This window comes from Salvelinus sp. IW2-2015, linkage group LG37 (genome assembly GCF_002910315.2).
Source record: "Salvelinus sp. IW2-2015 linkage group LG37, ASM291031v2, whole genome shotgun sequence".
Classification (NCBI taxonomy): domain Eukaryota; kingdom Metazoa; phylum Chordata; class Actinopteri; order Salmoniformes; family Salmonidae; genus Salvelinus; species Salvelinus sp. IW2-2015.
The window spans coordinates 15,314,493-15,331,177 of NC_036876.1; the positions used below are offsets into that span (position 1 = coordinate 15,314,493).

Consider the following 16,685-nt stretch of genomic DNA (forward strand, 5'->3'; position numbering starts at 1 on the left):
TATTCCACTTGAACATCCGCAACTCCAATCACAGTGATCTTCTCCCCTGTGTACGTTTTGAGTTTAATGGGGGTGTCTCTCAGTTTAGGCACTTCCACGGTTTTCCACTTCTTATAGAATTGGGACCTGTTCATTAGAGTGACACTACATCCTGTGTCTAGTTCAAACGGTACCTTCAATCCATTTATTCCCATTTCCACAATGAAAGGCTCCACCTTCTTCATATTRGCCCCCTGTACACTGTACATTGAGAATGCTTGCTCTGCGTCTGCGCACTCACTTTCACTTTCTATCACTTGATTAGAGCGGTAGCTAGAGCGTCTGGAGGTATTCAGTTCTGTCAGTCTTCTTTTCTGCAGCCCGTGGCTTTTTTTTATTGCGGCACACCCTCGCAATGTGGCCTATTATCCCACATGCATAACACTTTRCGTGTTTGAATTTACAGTCAACTGCTGCGTGTGTGCCTTTGCAACGATAACAGTCTCTATTGGCTGCTGCACCACGGCTTTCTGTTCTTTGAAATTCTACGCGCTCAGCGTTGCTCTCTTTTACTGTATGGCACGCAGTTGCGCCCCTTGTCTGCAAATCCAGTGCATTTCTATTTGCGGACTCCATGGCCTGGGCCAGTTTGAGTGCATTCTCAAACGTGAGATTAGGCTCTGATAACAATCGTATTTGTATCCTGTCATCATTAATCCCACACACCAGCCGATCGCGTAGCATTTGCGATAATGTATTCCCATAGTTACAGTCCAATGCTAGTTTTCTCAACTCAGCCACATATTCCCCCACTGATTCGATAGGTTTTCTCATGCGTGAATCAAACTTGAATCTTTGTACTATCTCACTGGGTTTGAAGTGATTTTTTAATAGTTCGACTAAATCTATGAATGACTTTTCTCCTGGTTTATCTGGGCTCAACAGGTTTCTCATTAAGCTGTACGTCTGTGCACCGACAACGCTTATGAGTATGGATTTCTGTTTAGCGGCATCAGTTATTTCATTAGCAGCAAAGAAATGTTCCATTATTTCACAGTACTCCTCCCATTCCTGATTTTTAGGATCAAATGGTGGTAGCGAGCCTATTGTTGCCAAAGCCATCTTTTACGATTGTTTCTCCCCTCACACAGTCAATAATTTGTCCTACCCGTATCCAGGGAATCAAGCCTTCAGAATCTTCCACCGTTCACTTGAGTCTCACCTCCCGCGTCGCACGCCAAACATAAATATACCAGGTTACTACAGCTATAATAATGCCTTCCTTATTAAAGCAGACTTTGTTGCAAATATCTTGCTACACCCCACAGTTAAACACCATCTGCCCGTAACAGATACAAACCTCACTCCCCCACGTAGGGGAGAATGGCTGACTCAGACCTTTTATTACCACTGATAAGGGAGGAATGCCATTATACGAGCACGCACACGCACACGCACATGCACACACACACACACACACACCCTTGCTTTAGGCTGGGTTTCCAGGAACAAAGAACAGTGCCAGGAACCAATGAGGCATGGGCACCAGCGTGGAGGGAACGGGCCTCCACTTACCGCGACCAGTCAGGAGAACGAACTACAAGAATCTACCTACGTCATTTACTGTATAACTTGAACTGCGCAATATGTTTCGGGTCTCTTCTTCCGATAGTTCTCTAAGAACTAGACGAATAGGGGCCGTGCAGCACGCTTTGCTCAGATATCTTTACATCCGAATAAACTGTCTTACTATATACCGATCCACCCTGTCCAGCGTCTTGACTTGGTCTCATTTCTCTAGTAACGAATCATCAACACCAGTAAATTTCTCAGATGTCCAATTAAAATCACAGAAACCCTGGTGTGTATATGCACTTTTTGTGTGTCTCTGTGTCAAAAGATGGTATCACAGGATGACGTGTGAGAAGGTGTGTGGGTTTTACTACAGAGGAAACTATAACGTCCCCTCTAAGATCCCGAAATACACGAAGCCAAAACATACACACTCAGACGTGCCAACCCCGTCCAACTTTTTAGAGTAGCAGACGCACGTGGCAAATTGGAGATTCAACTCGTGTGCATAGCATGTGCCAAATTGGGGTCTCCCCCCACGCTCGTGCGAGCGCTGTTTGTGAGTCGGATCACAATTATAGAATTGTACCAAATCAAGTCTATATAAGGTTGGAATACTTTACTGACAGCGTTCCATTTAGGAATGGAACTTCTGAGGCGTGTGTACTCTGCTTTTTTTGCGGGTCGGGGTTACTGCTGCTCTGTCTGTTTCCCGCAGTCTCCTCACTCTCACCATCTGACATAGCTTTACTGACTAGCTGCAATAACAATCATTTGCAAAATTACCCGCTAATTTTCTTATTGCATGGGACCTACTGTACGCTTACTTTTTTTCATGCGCACATGCGCTTAGACAAACATTATGAATCACACCGAGTTCAGTTCAGTCCTCTAAAAATGTATTTACAAAACATAAATAAAATATTCATACTGATAAGTACAGAACATATGAAATACGTGTTTTGTGGAATTAGCACAGAGATAATTGGAGATATGGAGATAATTATCTATAACGTTTTTCTTAACACATGCCCAAGTTTAGTCTCTATAGTAAAGGAACGCTTGTCACCTCTCAAACAGGGCCAATCACTAGGGCCAGCACACAAGTATTGGTTTATTGACACGGTTCCTAATCAACACAAAAAACAAAAAAAAAATAACGCTTAAGTAGGCTACCGCAAAGGGAATCTGAACGCTGTTCGCTAGAAGAGTCCGGTGTTTCAGTCTATGTAAAAGGTGCATATTGGATTTCTTTTGCAGCGCATACAATCTCAAATCTAGTGCAAAGACATTTTAGAAGCATTGCCTCTATAGCTAACACCGGACACTTATTCATTCTTCATCACGCAGACTTCTAAACTCCCGACTCCATTTAATGCCAAGATGTTTATATTTATTTTTGATTATATATATATATATATATATATATATATACACACACAGTGGGGAGAACAAGTATTTGATACACTGCCGATTTTGCAGGTTTTCCTACTTACAACGCATGTAGAGGTCTGTAATTTTTATCATAGGTACACTTCCCAACTGTGAGAGACGGAATCAAAAAACAAAAATCCAAGAAATCACATTGTATAATTTTTAAGTAATTAATTTGCATTTATTGCATGACATAAGTATTTGATACATCAGAAAAGCAGAACTTAATATTTGGTACAGAAACCTTTGTTTGCAATTACAGAGTCATACGTTTCCTGTATTCTTGACCAGGTTTGCACACACTGCAGCAGGGATTTTGGCCCACTCCTCCATACAGACCTTCTCCAGATCCTTCAGGTTCGGGCGTCTGGCAATACGGACTTTCACTCCCTCCAAGATTTTCTATTGGGTTCAGTCTGGAGACTGCTAGGCACTCAAGACCTTGAGATGCTCTTACAAGCATCTTAGTTGCTGCTGTTGTTTGGTCGTTGTCTTGCTGGAAGACCCACGACCATTCAATGCCTATGAGGAAGGAGGTTGTTGGCCAAGATCTCGCGATACATGGCCCCATCCATCCTCCCCTCAATACGGTGCAGTCGTCCTGTCCCCTTTGCAGAAAAGCATCCCCAAAGAATGATGTTTCCACCTCCATGCTTCACGGTTGGGATGGTGTTCTTGGGGTTGTACTCATCCTTCTTCTTCCTCCAAACACGGCGAGTGGAGTTTAGACCAAAAAGCTCTATTTTTGTCTCATCAGACCACATGACCTTCTCCCATTCCTCCTCTGGATCATCCAGATGGTCATTGGCAAACTTCAGACGGGCCTGGACATGCGCTGGCTTGAGCAGGGGGACCTTGCGTGCGCTGCAGGATTTAATCCATGACGGCGTAGTGTGTTACTAATGGTTTTCTTTGAGACTGTGGTCCCAGCTCTCTTCAGGTCATTGACCAGGTCCTGCCGTGTAGTTCTGGGCTGATCCCTCACCTTCCTCATGATCATTGATCCCCACGAGGTGAGATCTTGCATGGAGCCAGACCGAGGGTGATTGACCGTCAACTTCAACTTCTTCCATTTTCTAATAATTGCGCCAACAGTTGTTGCCTTCTCACCAAGCTGCTTGCCTATTGTCCTGTAGCCCATCCCAGCCTTGTGCAGGTCTACAATTTTATCCCTGATGTCCTTACACAGCTCTCTGGTCTTGGCCATTTGTGGAGAGGTTGGAGTCTGTTTGATTGAGTGTGTGGACAGGTGTCTTTTATACAGGTAACGAGTTCAAACAGGTGCAGTTAATACAGGTAATGAGTGGAGAACAGGAGGGCTTCTTAAAGAAAAACTAACAGATCTGTGAGAGCCGGAATTCTTACTGGTTGGTAGGTGATCAAATACTTATGTCATGCAATAAAATGCAAATAATTTCCTTAAAAATCATACAATGTGATTTCCTGGATTTTTGTTTTAGATTCAGTCTCTCACAGTTGAAGTGTACCTATGATAAAAATTACAGACCTCTACATGCTTTGTAAGTAGGAAAACCTGCAAAATCGGCAGTGTATCAAATACTTGTTCTCCCCACTGTATATGTATGTAATGCTTTGTGTAACGTGGATCATAATTACTGTTACAGTCTATCAAGTTGCGTGATCCTCGTAATGTTACGTGGAAAATACAACTAATGGGAAGCAGAATTAAATGTATACACTCGAACAAATGCGACCAGTTATTTTTCATATTTGCATTTAATTTCTTTCAAAAGCAAATGCATGTGAACTGCTGGCACTTTAGAGCCCACTGAATGTCCATCTTATGTTGGCTAACGTTATCTTGAAACAATTGGTGTTTACCTTTCCACAACACTTGGAGTCGAAAGGGGATTTGTCCATGTGTTCACGTACAGCTGACAGTCAGGAAACTCAGCATCACAACAAACGGGAGGGGCAGACACCGGGTAGCTACGTCGAATAATGATGTATTCATCTCCATGTCCGTTGACACAAACTCCGTACATGTCTGTGTGTTGCTGCAGCTCGAGAGTCGGGATGTTAGATTTACTCAGTGGATTTATTTTTTATTAAAATGTTGTAAAAATAAAAAAATACATAAAAAAATTATATATAAAAAAATTAAAATCAGGCCCTATTTATTTCTGCGTACTTTTAAGTCGAATCTCCTACACGGACAGAGAATTGCGTAGTTGGTACGCAAAATGCGTGCATGTTGGCAGGTCTTCATCCAAACGTACCGCACACACGAGCAACTACATGCACTCAAACATAACTGGTGACTGTTTGATTACCGAGATTGTGCAAGGGTACCAATAAGGTTACTGGGGATATAGGCTAGCGCAGGGAGCTAAATGTGAGACACCCCTGGCCTAGACTATACTGTACACAGGGCAGGCAAGTTGACGGTACCCAACTCTGCGTGTGTGGAGAGGTGTGAGTGAGCTTTTTGAAGTTTGCACAGTAAGCTTGAGCAATGTTTTTCAATAATGTGGTATAGCTGTACAGAAAATATATGGCATGTGTTTACTGTAAGCACTGAATCCTATCTACATCTGTCATGTGTAACTCAAATTTCTTTCTAAAAACAGTGCACTATGTCAATGCGGGATTTGCGTTGAAAATTGGTTTACGCACACTGACCAAAAAAGACTCAAGATCACATAGTGATAACCTTCACTGTGTAGACAGATGTAATCTTACCTGTTGAAGAAGCTAGCCAGTGGCCCCAGCATCTTGGGCTTGCCCTCATCCTCTGCCCCCGGATCCATGTGTCTCCGCAGACCCCCGCCGATATCGCCGCCTGGCGACAACGACAGCGCCACGTCTGAGAAGTGGGCGCTGCCGCCATCGTCGGTCTCCATGGTGACGATGGCGCTGGAGTCGGAGGTGACCATGAAGTCCAGGATGTCCTCGTTGGACGCCGACAGCGTGGCAGAGAGCTCCGTGCTCAGACTGGACACGCTGCACACCGAGATGTCGTCGCTGCGGTTCAGGGCTCTGCCTCCCACGCCACTCATCCCCATCGCGATGACTCCCACACCAGCGCTGGACCTGGGGGCGGGGCTGAAGAGGCGCACCAAGTCGAAGCTGCTGCGGGGGAAGGTGGAGGACTTGCGGAGGCCAGCGCTGTCTCCAAACTGGTCCAGAGAGAGGGTAGCGGGGCCCTGGTCGTGATGGTTCGACCCCAGGGTAAGGCCACTCTCTCCTGGGTGTGGGTGGGCGTGGATGTGCTCGGGGTGGTTGATCTCCAGGGTGGGGATGCCAGAGTCCTGGGAGGCCAGGCTGTTGCAGTCCTGCTCATCATGGCCCCGCTGGGGGCTGCCGTAGTGCAGGGCGGAGGCCTTATAACTGGGTAGGGAGTGCTGGGTGAGGGGGGGCTTGTTGTGCTCATGGTGGTTGTGGAGGTCTGGGCTTGGTTGTGCTGTGGAAACCGGGTCTATGCTGACCATGCCATTCTTCATTATGGTTCCTCCAGCCGCACCTGGAACGAACAAGGAATTAATTGAAACAGAGCTGTTATAGGGACGAGAGTCTCCTACAGTAGAGTGATGGTTGTCTGGATGGCCTCTAAATGGCCAGGCACAAATGTTTTCGCATATAGACATTTAAAAATTCCATTCATATTGTCCTTCGGCGTGACGTTTTTCAAACAACATTAGCATACAGTTTAATTCATTGGACCAACTTTGGTTTGACAGGTCAGCAGAGCAAGAAAGTCATGCTCCGGGAACCTAACTACTGAGGAAAAGTAGGACTAGGACAGAGATTAGGTTCTCTGCTGACAAATCACTGACTCAGAACTCACCTCCCCATTGGCCAGGCCATCAAATAACAGTAACAATGGAGCAGAAACATGCAGGGAAGTGAAAGAGGATCCGGCCAGTAACCAGGCTGAAACTGAAACCCAAAACGCAGCCTGAAATCTGAACGGACCTCCTGTACTGTGTTCCTGCCTGGACAGCAACAAATAAGCGAAGACTGTACATCGGAGTCTAGGCAACAAGGGGGTCTTACTGTTGAGGTCCAGGAGAGAAGACTCCTCGGAGAGAGATGTGTCAGACACTCCCCCCATTTTATAATTCAGGGGAATCTGAATTAGAAGATGAGGGAAATTATGTTAAATTGGGAGAAATTGCTTTGAAAGTGCTTTAAAAATTGGATTGACAAGCTTCTAAAAACCTATTTTCTACCACAGTAAAACTAAAAGTACAGTGTAAAGCGGCAGAGTGCAGTCAGCGTCATTGTGTGGATCTGAAGGAAACTGTGATAAAAGATTCCCACAAGTTTAACGTCTCCTGAGCAGAACTGGAAGAGACACTATACTGCCGCCGGGTGGGGGGGTGATAGATATAGTGACCCTGGCACAATACTTGTCACCAAGCGCTACAAGAAAAAGGGAAAAACATAGTATGAGAAAATAAAGATTATCTGACAAAAACAATAGGCTACTGACTGTACATATGATTGAGAACTGAATAAAATTCCTTAATGATAGCAGTTTCCCACTGACTAAACTGACCTAAAGCCCCGGTCAGCTTTAACCTGATCAAGAGTTTGTCATGTGAGTCTCAGTTGGACTTGGCCCCAAGACAGGCTGGAAACAAGGAGCGGGGAGAGACAGAAGAAAGCAGAGCGAGATCGACAGACAGGTTGTCACTGTGCTAATGAAGCACATGCTTCTTTTAATATCTAAACCTCACACCTGGCAGAAAGAAAATMAATCAATGTTGTCATGGCAACCGATGCTATCATTTGTTGTGATAGTGGTTTGTCTCCCAGCCTGGAAACCACTGAGTCGGACGAGTGGTAAAACATTTTTATAGGAATTAAAATAACATGTCAAGCGTAATCTGTATTTGGTAAGAAGCTGAAATGACACTGCATTTTGTCTTCATCTCCTCACAGTAGTATTTTTGTTAAGATGTCATGCGTTTGGCAATTTCTACTCCTGGTCGGTATGTGAATGATTGCCATAGTTCCTGAAAGTAGTACAAGCCGAGTCTGTTTCCTGTGTTTGGTTTAGCGTCGCGGGAAAGGCATGGACACATTTCACATTGCATAGAGAAGACCACTATCAACGACTAGGCTACACAAACAACAATGCTTAAGCTAATAAAGACTAGATGATACACTTCCTCTCTGTGATATATCAAAGCACCTCTACTAGAGAGAAAGAGAGAGAACAAAATGGTGTAATAACAAAACGTACCAGCGTAAAAGGGATTCCGTGTACGCATAATACAGACAACGCGACTGAACTGAAGATGACAATGCTGGACACAGACTGAAGACTGAGTGGAGCGGAATGAGTCTAGGCCTGTTCACTTTGACAAGTGTGAATCCTGCATCACACCTCTCAACACACCCTGGACACTCATACCTAGTGCAAAATTGCATTGTTCTCATTATTGCTGGAGATGTAATGACTAGAAACTCATGTTGCGTTACAGTGGTGTGTATTCATGGATGCCAGGGGATATCCCCAAATATTTTACCAATAAAATAATATATACAGTACCAGTCAAAAGATTGTAAACACCTACTCATTCAAGGGGTTTTTCTTTATTTGTACTATTTTCTACATTGTAGAATAGTGAAGACATCAAAACTATGAAATAACACATATGGAATCATGTAGTAACCAAAAGTGGTAAACTAATCTAAATATATTTTACATTTGAYATGCTTCAAAGTAGCCACCCTTTGCCTTGATGACAGCTTTACACACGTGCTATTCTCTCAACCAGCTTCACCTGGAATGCTTTTCCAACAGTCTTGAAGGAGTTCCCACATTTGCTGGGCACTTGTTGGCTGCTTTTTCTTCACTCTGCGGTCCAACTCATCCCAAACCATCTCAATTGGGTTGAGGTCAGGTGATTGTGGAGGCCAGGTCATCTGATGCAACACTCCATCACTCAAATAGCCCTTACACAGCCTGGAGATGTATTGGGTAATAAGCGCAAACCAGAAGGGATGGCGTATCACTGCAGAATGCTGTGGTATTATTTAATTCAAAATAAATAATTGACAGTGTCACCAGCAAAGCAACCCCACACCTCCTACTCCATGCTTCATGGTGGGAACCACACATGCGGAGATCATCTGTTCACCTACTCTGCGTCTCACAAAGACACAGTGGTTGGAACCAAAAATCTCAAATTCAGACCAAAGGACAGATTTCCACCGGTCTAATGTCCATTGCTCGTGTTTCTTGGCCCAAGCAAGTCTCTTCTTCTTATTGGTGTCCTTTAGTAGTGGTTTCTTTGTAGCAATTTGACCATGAAGGCCTGATTCACACAGTCTCCTCTGAACAGTAGATGAGATGTGTCTGTTACTTGAACTCTGGGAAGCCTTTATTTGGGCTGAAATTTCTGAGGCTGGTAACTCTAATGAACGTATCCTCTGCAGCAGAGGTAACTCTGGGTCTTCCTTTCCTGTGGCGGTCCTCATGAGAGCCAGTTTCATCATAGCGCTTGATGGTTTTTGCGACTGCCTTTGAAGAAACTTTCAAACTTCTTGAAATGTTCCATAGTGACTGACCCTCATGTCTTAAAGTAAAGATGGACTGTCGTTTCTCTTTGCTTATTTGAGCTGTTCTTGTCATAATTTGGACTTGGTCTTTTGTCAAATAGGGCCATTTTCTGTATACCACCCCTACCTTCTCACAACCCAACTGATTGTCTCAAACGCATTTAGAAGGAAATTAATTCCACTAATTAACTTTGAACAAGGCACACCTGTTAATTGAAATGCATTCCAGGTGACTTCCTCAAAGCTGGTTGAGAGAATACCCAAGAGTGTGCAAAGCTGTCTTCAAGGCAATGTGTGGCTACTTTTTTGGGTTTCTACATGATTCCATGTGTTATTTCATAGTTCTGATGTCTTCACTATTATTCTACAATGTAGAAAATAGTACACATTTTTAAACAATCCTGGAATGAGTAGGTGTGTCCAAACGTTTGACTGGTACTGTATATACAAAATAATGTATCTTTCGTCTCTTTGTGTTTTTATATTTTTCAGTAAATTCGCCAGTGGCTGAATCTCAGTGGATAAATAATCAGAGTGAGGGAAACAGCGCCCCTCTGTCGAACTATGTGTAGCCTATTTATCTTATGCTGTCTGGACTGAAATAGTATGACATGTTGCTGCCATAGCATTTGATTGATTATCAGCAAGCATTTGGCCTCCCTTGATAAAACAATTATAAAGAAATTGCCAATCAGCGTTGAACTGAGCTCAACTTTGGGTTGTCCTGGTTCAGCAAAATCCCCCCCCCCAAGGGTGGCTAGTTTGGATTTGGCTTCACACCAATCAAATCACATTTTAAGCAAAATGTCATCTTTGTTTCTGGTCTGCTTGTGTTGATGTCCTGCAGTAGCTAGCATGCTAAATCAGGCCTTTCCTAAGCCATGGATGGAGATGGGGATTTGGCTTGTGGTTTTGACTTAATTCTCTGTACAGGCCAATGATTATGACACCAGTTCTGATCTAACCATTAATGAATGTTGTGCCATTGGCCTGAGACGATTGAAGTTCAATATGTAGCCTAGCCCTTTTAGGCTCACATTAACTAGCTAGCTAACTTAGCTGGTTCATTGTTGCCCATGCGATGAAGTTAGGCTACCGAGCTAAAATGCTTGCTAGCCTACGACAACAAAAACTAAAAACGTACTGTATGACAGAGCCATAGACAGTTTGCCAACACAAAAGAGGATGGCATTAGCATTCAAGTAGTTTACAAGTAGTCAAAAAGTCAAAAAAAAGAAAAAAAAAGAATCACCTCTGTGCATGCATGCGCACACACACACAGAAATCAGTACCATGTACAGCCACATGATATTTAGCAACATTGATTGGACTAAATTGTTTTCGGTATCTTTCAGTTTGTTTCCAGTGTATTAAACTAAGTGTAGCCTTGTTGATTTGATTATGTTTAAAATGTTTAAGTTGAAATGGTGCTGAAATAGTAGGGGCAGTGCAGTACTCCTGTTGTCTTTGTGCTGACTTGTGATAAATCTGTGGTTCTAAATCAATAGTTGTTAATAAACTGTTGAAAACATGAACTTGCTTGACCATGTTGCAGGTCATATAACTGTTTGTTACATGCAATATCTTCTCTGTGGAGTTCACCGGACAGATGTTGGTCTCCAGTTGTGATGAAACAAACATATGTGTAGTTGAATTGATTCCGCCATTGTGTGACTGTTCTCTTTTTTGTTGTCACGGCTTATTGCATATCACCCTGGCATATGAACGAATGGGTTATAGAGCCAACAACGCAATTATCGTAACATAGGTTGTAATATGGCTTCTTCACTGGCTTGGCTTCCTCAGTGATTTTAACCACGCACCGCTACTGTTGAGTTAGACTGTCACTAGAGGAAAACACGATTAGCTTCTTCCAACCACAATTGATTAAGTTCAATACATCACCATTGAGTGTCAAGGAGTGGCAATCACTATGAGTTTCTAATCATTTGCTACTGCACTTTCATTGCCAGTGCAGCATTGTGCCATAGGCAATAATGTCATTATGAATAAATAGCCTACTGATTTACATATCATCCACCTGTTGCTCCAGCTCCACTACTAGCATAAATCAAATGCCAAAAACGACAGTCTACCTACCACTTCCTCTCCGGTTTTTGGTCCCCTCCGTGGAATGTGCCATGTTGATGCTACAGGTGGGCTGTCGACGGGGCCGGTTGCTGTCGGCTCCTCGATCGGTCCATGATGATACGTTGCTGCAACTTACTTATCCTCACCTCCGCTCTAAGCATAGCTTGGTGTTTGTTTACAGAGGAAAGTGTCTGTTAAGTACGCTTTTAGGACTCATTGACACACACACACGTGTCATTCAGCAGTGATAGGTAAAAGTACGAGCCGTACGAATGTGTCATTTTGGTGGCTTAAAAGTGCCACAAATGCCAATCATGTCAACTTGGCAAACGACTCGCTCACGCGATTACCAACGTCTCAAATGATACGCTACGTCAGTTCTATACGCTTCCCCTTTCCTTTATTCAAGCCGATAGTGTTGCTCAAATGTTACAACAGAGCATTAAATAACTACACAATCTGGATTGGTTCAAATTCTATAAAAAGACACTAGGTAAGTTTATCCAGTCTTTGTAATAACATACCTGTCTCGGTGCTTCCGCAGCCATTTTAAAATAAACTTACCGAATTGAGCGCAATGTAATCGAGCCAAGAAAACGACAGCGTCGATGAATTCACCTGTCAGCCGCCAAGGCGTGAATAATCGTCTCATTGTCTCCATCCAATGTCCCCATCACAAACAGGACAAGAGTTTCAATGTGGTCAACTTGTCCAGGAACCTTATGGTAAGTTGAACCTTATGGTAAATTGAGTCCTTGTTAGATGTTAAACTAGGACGCCAGATGACAATGAAAACAGATGGTGTTCTATGCATTTATATTGTGACACTTAGCTGCTGTAATGCAATGTGGGGTTTTCCATTATTTTCACTCAATCTCCACATATGCAGAATTTAAAGTCATAATCACTTTCCTATGACCAAATAATGTAAAAAGTGTATAGTTCAGTCCAGCAATTCAAGAGCAAATAAAAGTAGTTTCAAAATATTTGACCATATACAGGTGACAAGGCTGTACTATTTATTAGGACTATTGTATGTATGTAGCAGATCGTATCTGCCCTCTGGTTTCAATGTGGAGCCAGGAAGGAGACTAATTTCTGCATTATACTGCCTCCTTGTGAAAGTGTATCTTTACACTGATATCAAATTCTCTATATTGATACTCTCTACAACTATTATGCCCATTAATTATAACACTGAACTCATGGCAATGCATCCTTAAGTACAGCGAACATGGTGCAAATAAGACATGAACAGAACCGGAGGTGATTTGGTTTATACCTTTATTAGATGTTAAAAAAACTCCACAATGAAAACAATTATTTACTCGGGGTGTACATGAAATTAGAACAATACAACCACTTGACACAGTTGGGAGAAGGATGAGGGAGTAAGGTATGGGATGAGCTGGGATGGGAGGGTGTCATCTAGTGGAAATGAAGAGACAAGGAAAAGTCTGGTTTTCAGTGCTGGATATGCTATGTTCTTCAGACCACAGTACAATCAAAACTCAATTTGTTAAACCTTTTCAATGTAGTTTCAAATGCATACTCTCACTTGATGCATTTTCTCACCAAACTTTTTTCTTCTCAATATATAAACAAAACCTTACCATGGAAGAACATAAAAGGAAAATACATGGGAGTTAAGGAAATGCATCTATTTAAGTGCTTTGTGACTCAGTCTCAAATCCACACTCACAATTTTTCTATTTTTATTATCACTTCTTTACCCTCACCTGTACTTATTTTATATAATTAAAACCTGTTTTGTTTTATTTATTCCACTTAGAGATGACGTGTGATGTTGGCATGCTGCTCTTATTTGAAAGACACTCCATAACGGTTGGGTCTTTATTTTTTTCAGCTCTCCCTCACTCAAAAATAACTTTTCATGCTAAATGAACAGTGAATTTCCTCCACATACACTTAAATGTTTAAGTTTACATGCGCCAAGATATTGCATATGACCGAGGACCATGAAAAGGTCATCCTCACATTACTTATGCAATCTAAATTGCTCGGCCAGCTTCAAAAGTTAGCTCTAAAACTAAGTGCTGTACAATTAACTCTGTACAAATCTTGGGATTAATAAACACCTGTCAATTTTTTGCTCAAATAAAGTTTCAGTAATAAATTAATGCTTGAATGAAAGTACTGATGCACTGCCACATTGTTTTGCACCTACTTTAAAAACAAATGTTTAGTATTTAAGTATTCCTGAGTGACTGACAACTGTCTAAATAAAATAAAGAATTGAAAGCAGCCTGACGTTTTCTGAGCAGTCTTTCATTCACGTTTCGATCGATTTAACACAAGTGAAGAACAAACATCAAATTATGGGGCAGACACTGAGACCCTGGCAAATTGAAACAGTTTGCTATTGACTTTGCCAAACCAACTCAAGATACCACTGTCCATTAAGAGGTCTATGAATAGTAAAAACCTAGGATCAATGACAGTGCTCACAATGGAGACACACTGTGCCTTGTGACAGTGCATTTAAACCCGTTTGTGCACATGTTGTTGGCAGACATATTTTGGACTGCACAACGAATGCATCCCAAGAGTACATTGAGGCATGGTCACAAACATTTGTTGCCTGTGCTTCAATTCCTAAGTCTTCTGAGGGTGAAAACATTCACCCAGTTCTTGCCCCCCAAAAAACGGTATATGGACTAATATTTTGAAAGGGAAGGAGGGGAACAAACACCTGAAATAACCCCCTGCAGGGATATAAAGATATGCACAACGCACAATGCATTTAGTCTAAAGATGTGAGTTAACTCAGGATTTAATAGTCAATGCACAGGTCACAAAAACAATCGATCCAACATCTTAGGGCCTCGAATTAAACTTAGTTTGTGCACTTAGAGGGTTTGGGGCACAAATATGTTTTGCATTTCTCTTGGTAAAGTTCTAGCACACAATGTCATTTTGAACCAATGTCTGTACGTGTTCAATGCAGACACACGTACGCACACATAAAAAAGTGAGACATTTCTGGATACAGGCTTCTGTAAACCAAAAATGAAAGTAAAACACACCTCTAAATAAAAATGAAATATTTTTGTACTTCGGTGGAATTATGTTACTTTTGGTTGATCACCTTTTCCTCTGTTTTATATTACACTTTTCAGTTAAGTAGTGTCAGCATACATTTTTTATTTATTGCCTTTAATATCCTGCTTCTGCTGTAGACTTTACAGTCCAATGAGCATAGTGATACTATATTCTTGTACTACAGTCTGATTTTGTTGCCACCTGATGACAATATCTAAATCAAATACCTGTAACTATTTACTTCAATTGTTATTACAGGCCAGTTAACTTACTAGTTAAAATAAAAACGTACTAGTTCTTAAAATAAAAACCAAGCCCACATAAAGTGAGAACCATCAGCAGTCAATTATTTTGCTCTTATTTTTTTCTCTCCAAAATATCCTTCCACTCTGCCTCAAAAAAACAAAACTACAGGATCTACAGATCACGGCTCACAATATCGAAATTGCAACAGTAATTCATAGCACCAATTGTTTGTACTGTGGAGTTGATTTTGATTGCACCAAATCGGTGCCTCTGTAGAGATGACTGGAATTGAATATTTTTTGCAAAGGGCCATTACTCCCCAAATTGAACTCAAACGTGCTTTTTTTCTTTTTTTGTTGTTGCATTGAACATCAGTTTTTAAATATTTTTCTTGTTTCAATTCCAATAAATACTTTTTTTTGGAAGTTATGTACTTTTTTTGCCTCACAAACCATACTACCTACGTCTACTACTAAGGTTCTGAAAAACTGACAACCACCCTTCTAAATCATACTAATTTAGAGCAACTTTGCACACTTCTGGGGGGGGGGGGGYGGAATCTTTGATACAGATTTTTCAGAGGAAAGCTGCACACATTCTTTCTCTTTCCACATTCAGAAAGGCACCCATGCTACCGAAAAAAACTTCTAAGTTATTGCACAACTCAAAAATCGCCACATTCTTCCTTCACTTTCTGAATGATAGGGGTGGAGAAAGAGAAAGAGGATGCAATCGCGGTGCTTTCATACTACGTTATGAAGAGCGACATCACAGTCGGTTCATGGAAATTGTAGCAGTTACACTAGAAAAGAAGGAGTGAGACTAGTAGGACAGGCACAACCATTTGGACACCACAACTACCAGTATCCTAGTTTAAAAGCAAAAAGAAAGCTGGAAAAACCGATGGAAGGAAAAACAAGATAGTCCCTTATATCTAACTGTGACTAATGAAGATTATTCATGTCTGGAAGAATCAACTAAAGCAAAATCTATGTATGCATGTATTCAGATCTTGCATCACAAAGACATGTAGAACATATTTTTTTTTTTTTTTCATATTTTCACTCTTTTGTTGTGGTTGTTGATTACATATGATTCAAGTTAGTAAATGAAAATCAGCAGGGTTGGGATGTGGGGGGGTTCCTCTGTCCAGAAGCCTTTGGTTTCCCGGTCCTGAGGTCTCCCCTATATCTGCTAGTAGAGGTGCAGTCAAACGAGAAGAGGTTATATCCTCTCGACAATAGGCTTACACTCCACAGAGCTAGAGTTATCAGATGTTGCTGCTCCCTGCAGGAATAAAGACATTGGGTGAGAAAGATGGCCTCCAGTACAGTGAGCTTGTGCACATGGTATTTGTTCATTTAGCCTCAGCTTAAAGCAAAACAGAAACGTTTTGTATTTGATCACTGGATTAAAATGTGTTGACTGGAACATGTTTCAAGATTGTGTCACCGGGGTGGGGGTTTGGGGGGGTAGAGCGTGCTGGTGTTGGCCTGGCTGACAGGTATGTCTATTCTAAAGCACTCTGAACAGCTGACACCTATAGGAATGACTATCCTGGCTGTGAATGCTGATGACTTGCAACTAAGCTACACATTTTAATATTTGCATTTCAGTTGAAACTAAGTAGTTGCATATAAAATGTATGACCAATTCATGACCCATCTGCATCTGTCAGGACAAACGAAAAAAAATCAAAAGCTTGCAAATTTAAAGGCAATAAAAATGAAGTAATCTCAGCCGTAGGCCCAAGATACATTTACCCT

General features: G+C 41.8%; 2 protein-coding genes and 1 long non-coding RNA gene across 4 annotated transcripts in view; all 3 read right to left on the reverse strand.

Moving 5' to 3' along the window:
- tbc1d14 (TBC1 domain family, member 14) overlaps window positions 1–12,157 on the reverse strand; it is a 79,209-nt gene extending 67,052 nt beyond the window's left edge. Inside the window, exons 1-3 of the mRNA XM_023982221.2 lie at window positions 12,135–12,157; window positions 11,620–11,773; window positions 5,689–6,469 (exon numbers count right to left, since the gene is read on the reverse strand). Coding sequence (XP_023837989.1) covers window positions 5,689–6,469; window positions 11,620–11,662 — 824 coding nt within the window. The 5' untranslated portion in view covers window positions 11,663–11,773; window positions 12,135–12,157. The remainder of the gene's footprint in view (window positions 1–5,688; window positions 6,470–11,619; window positions 11,774–12,134) is intronic.
- The window catches only part of LOC139023852 (uncharacterized), a 278,919-nt gene that overhangs the window by 102,792 nt on the left and 159,442 nt on the right, over window positions 1–16,685 (reverse strand). The gene's annotated exons all lie outside the window — the stretch shown is intronic.
- LOC111960087 (uncharacterized protein KIAA0232) overlaps window positions 12,878–16,685 on the reverse strand; it is a 38,310-nt gene continuing 34,502 nt past the window's right edge. For both annotated transcript variants that reach the window (XM_023981992.3, XM_023981993.3), the window contains exon 8: window positions 12,878–16,206. In XM_023981992.3, the coding sequence (XP_023837760.1) occupies window positions 16,190–16,206 (17 nt within the window). In that variant the 3' untranslated portion in view covers window positions 12,878–16,189. The remainder of the gene's footprint in view (window positions 16,207–16,685) is intronic.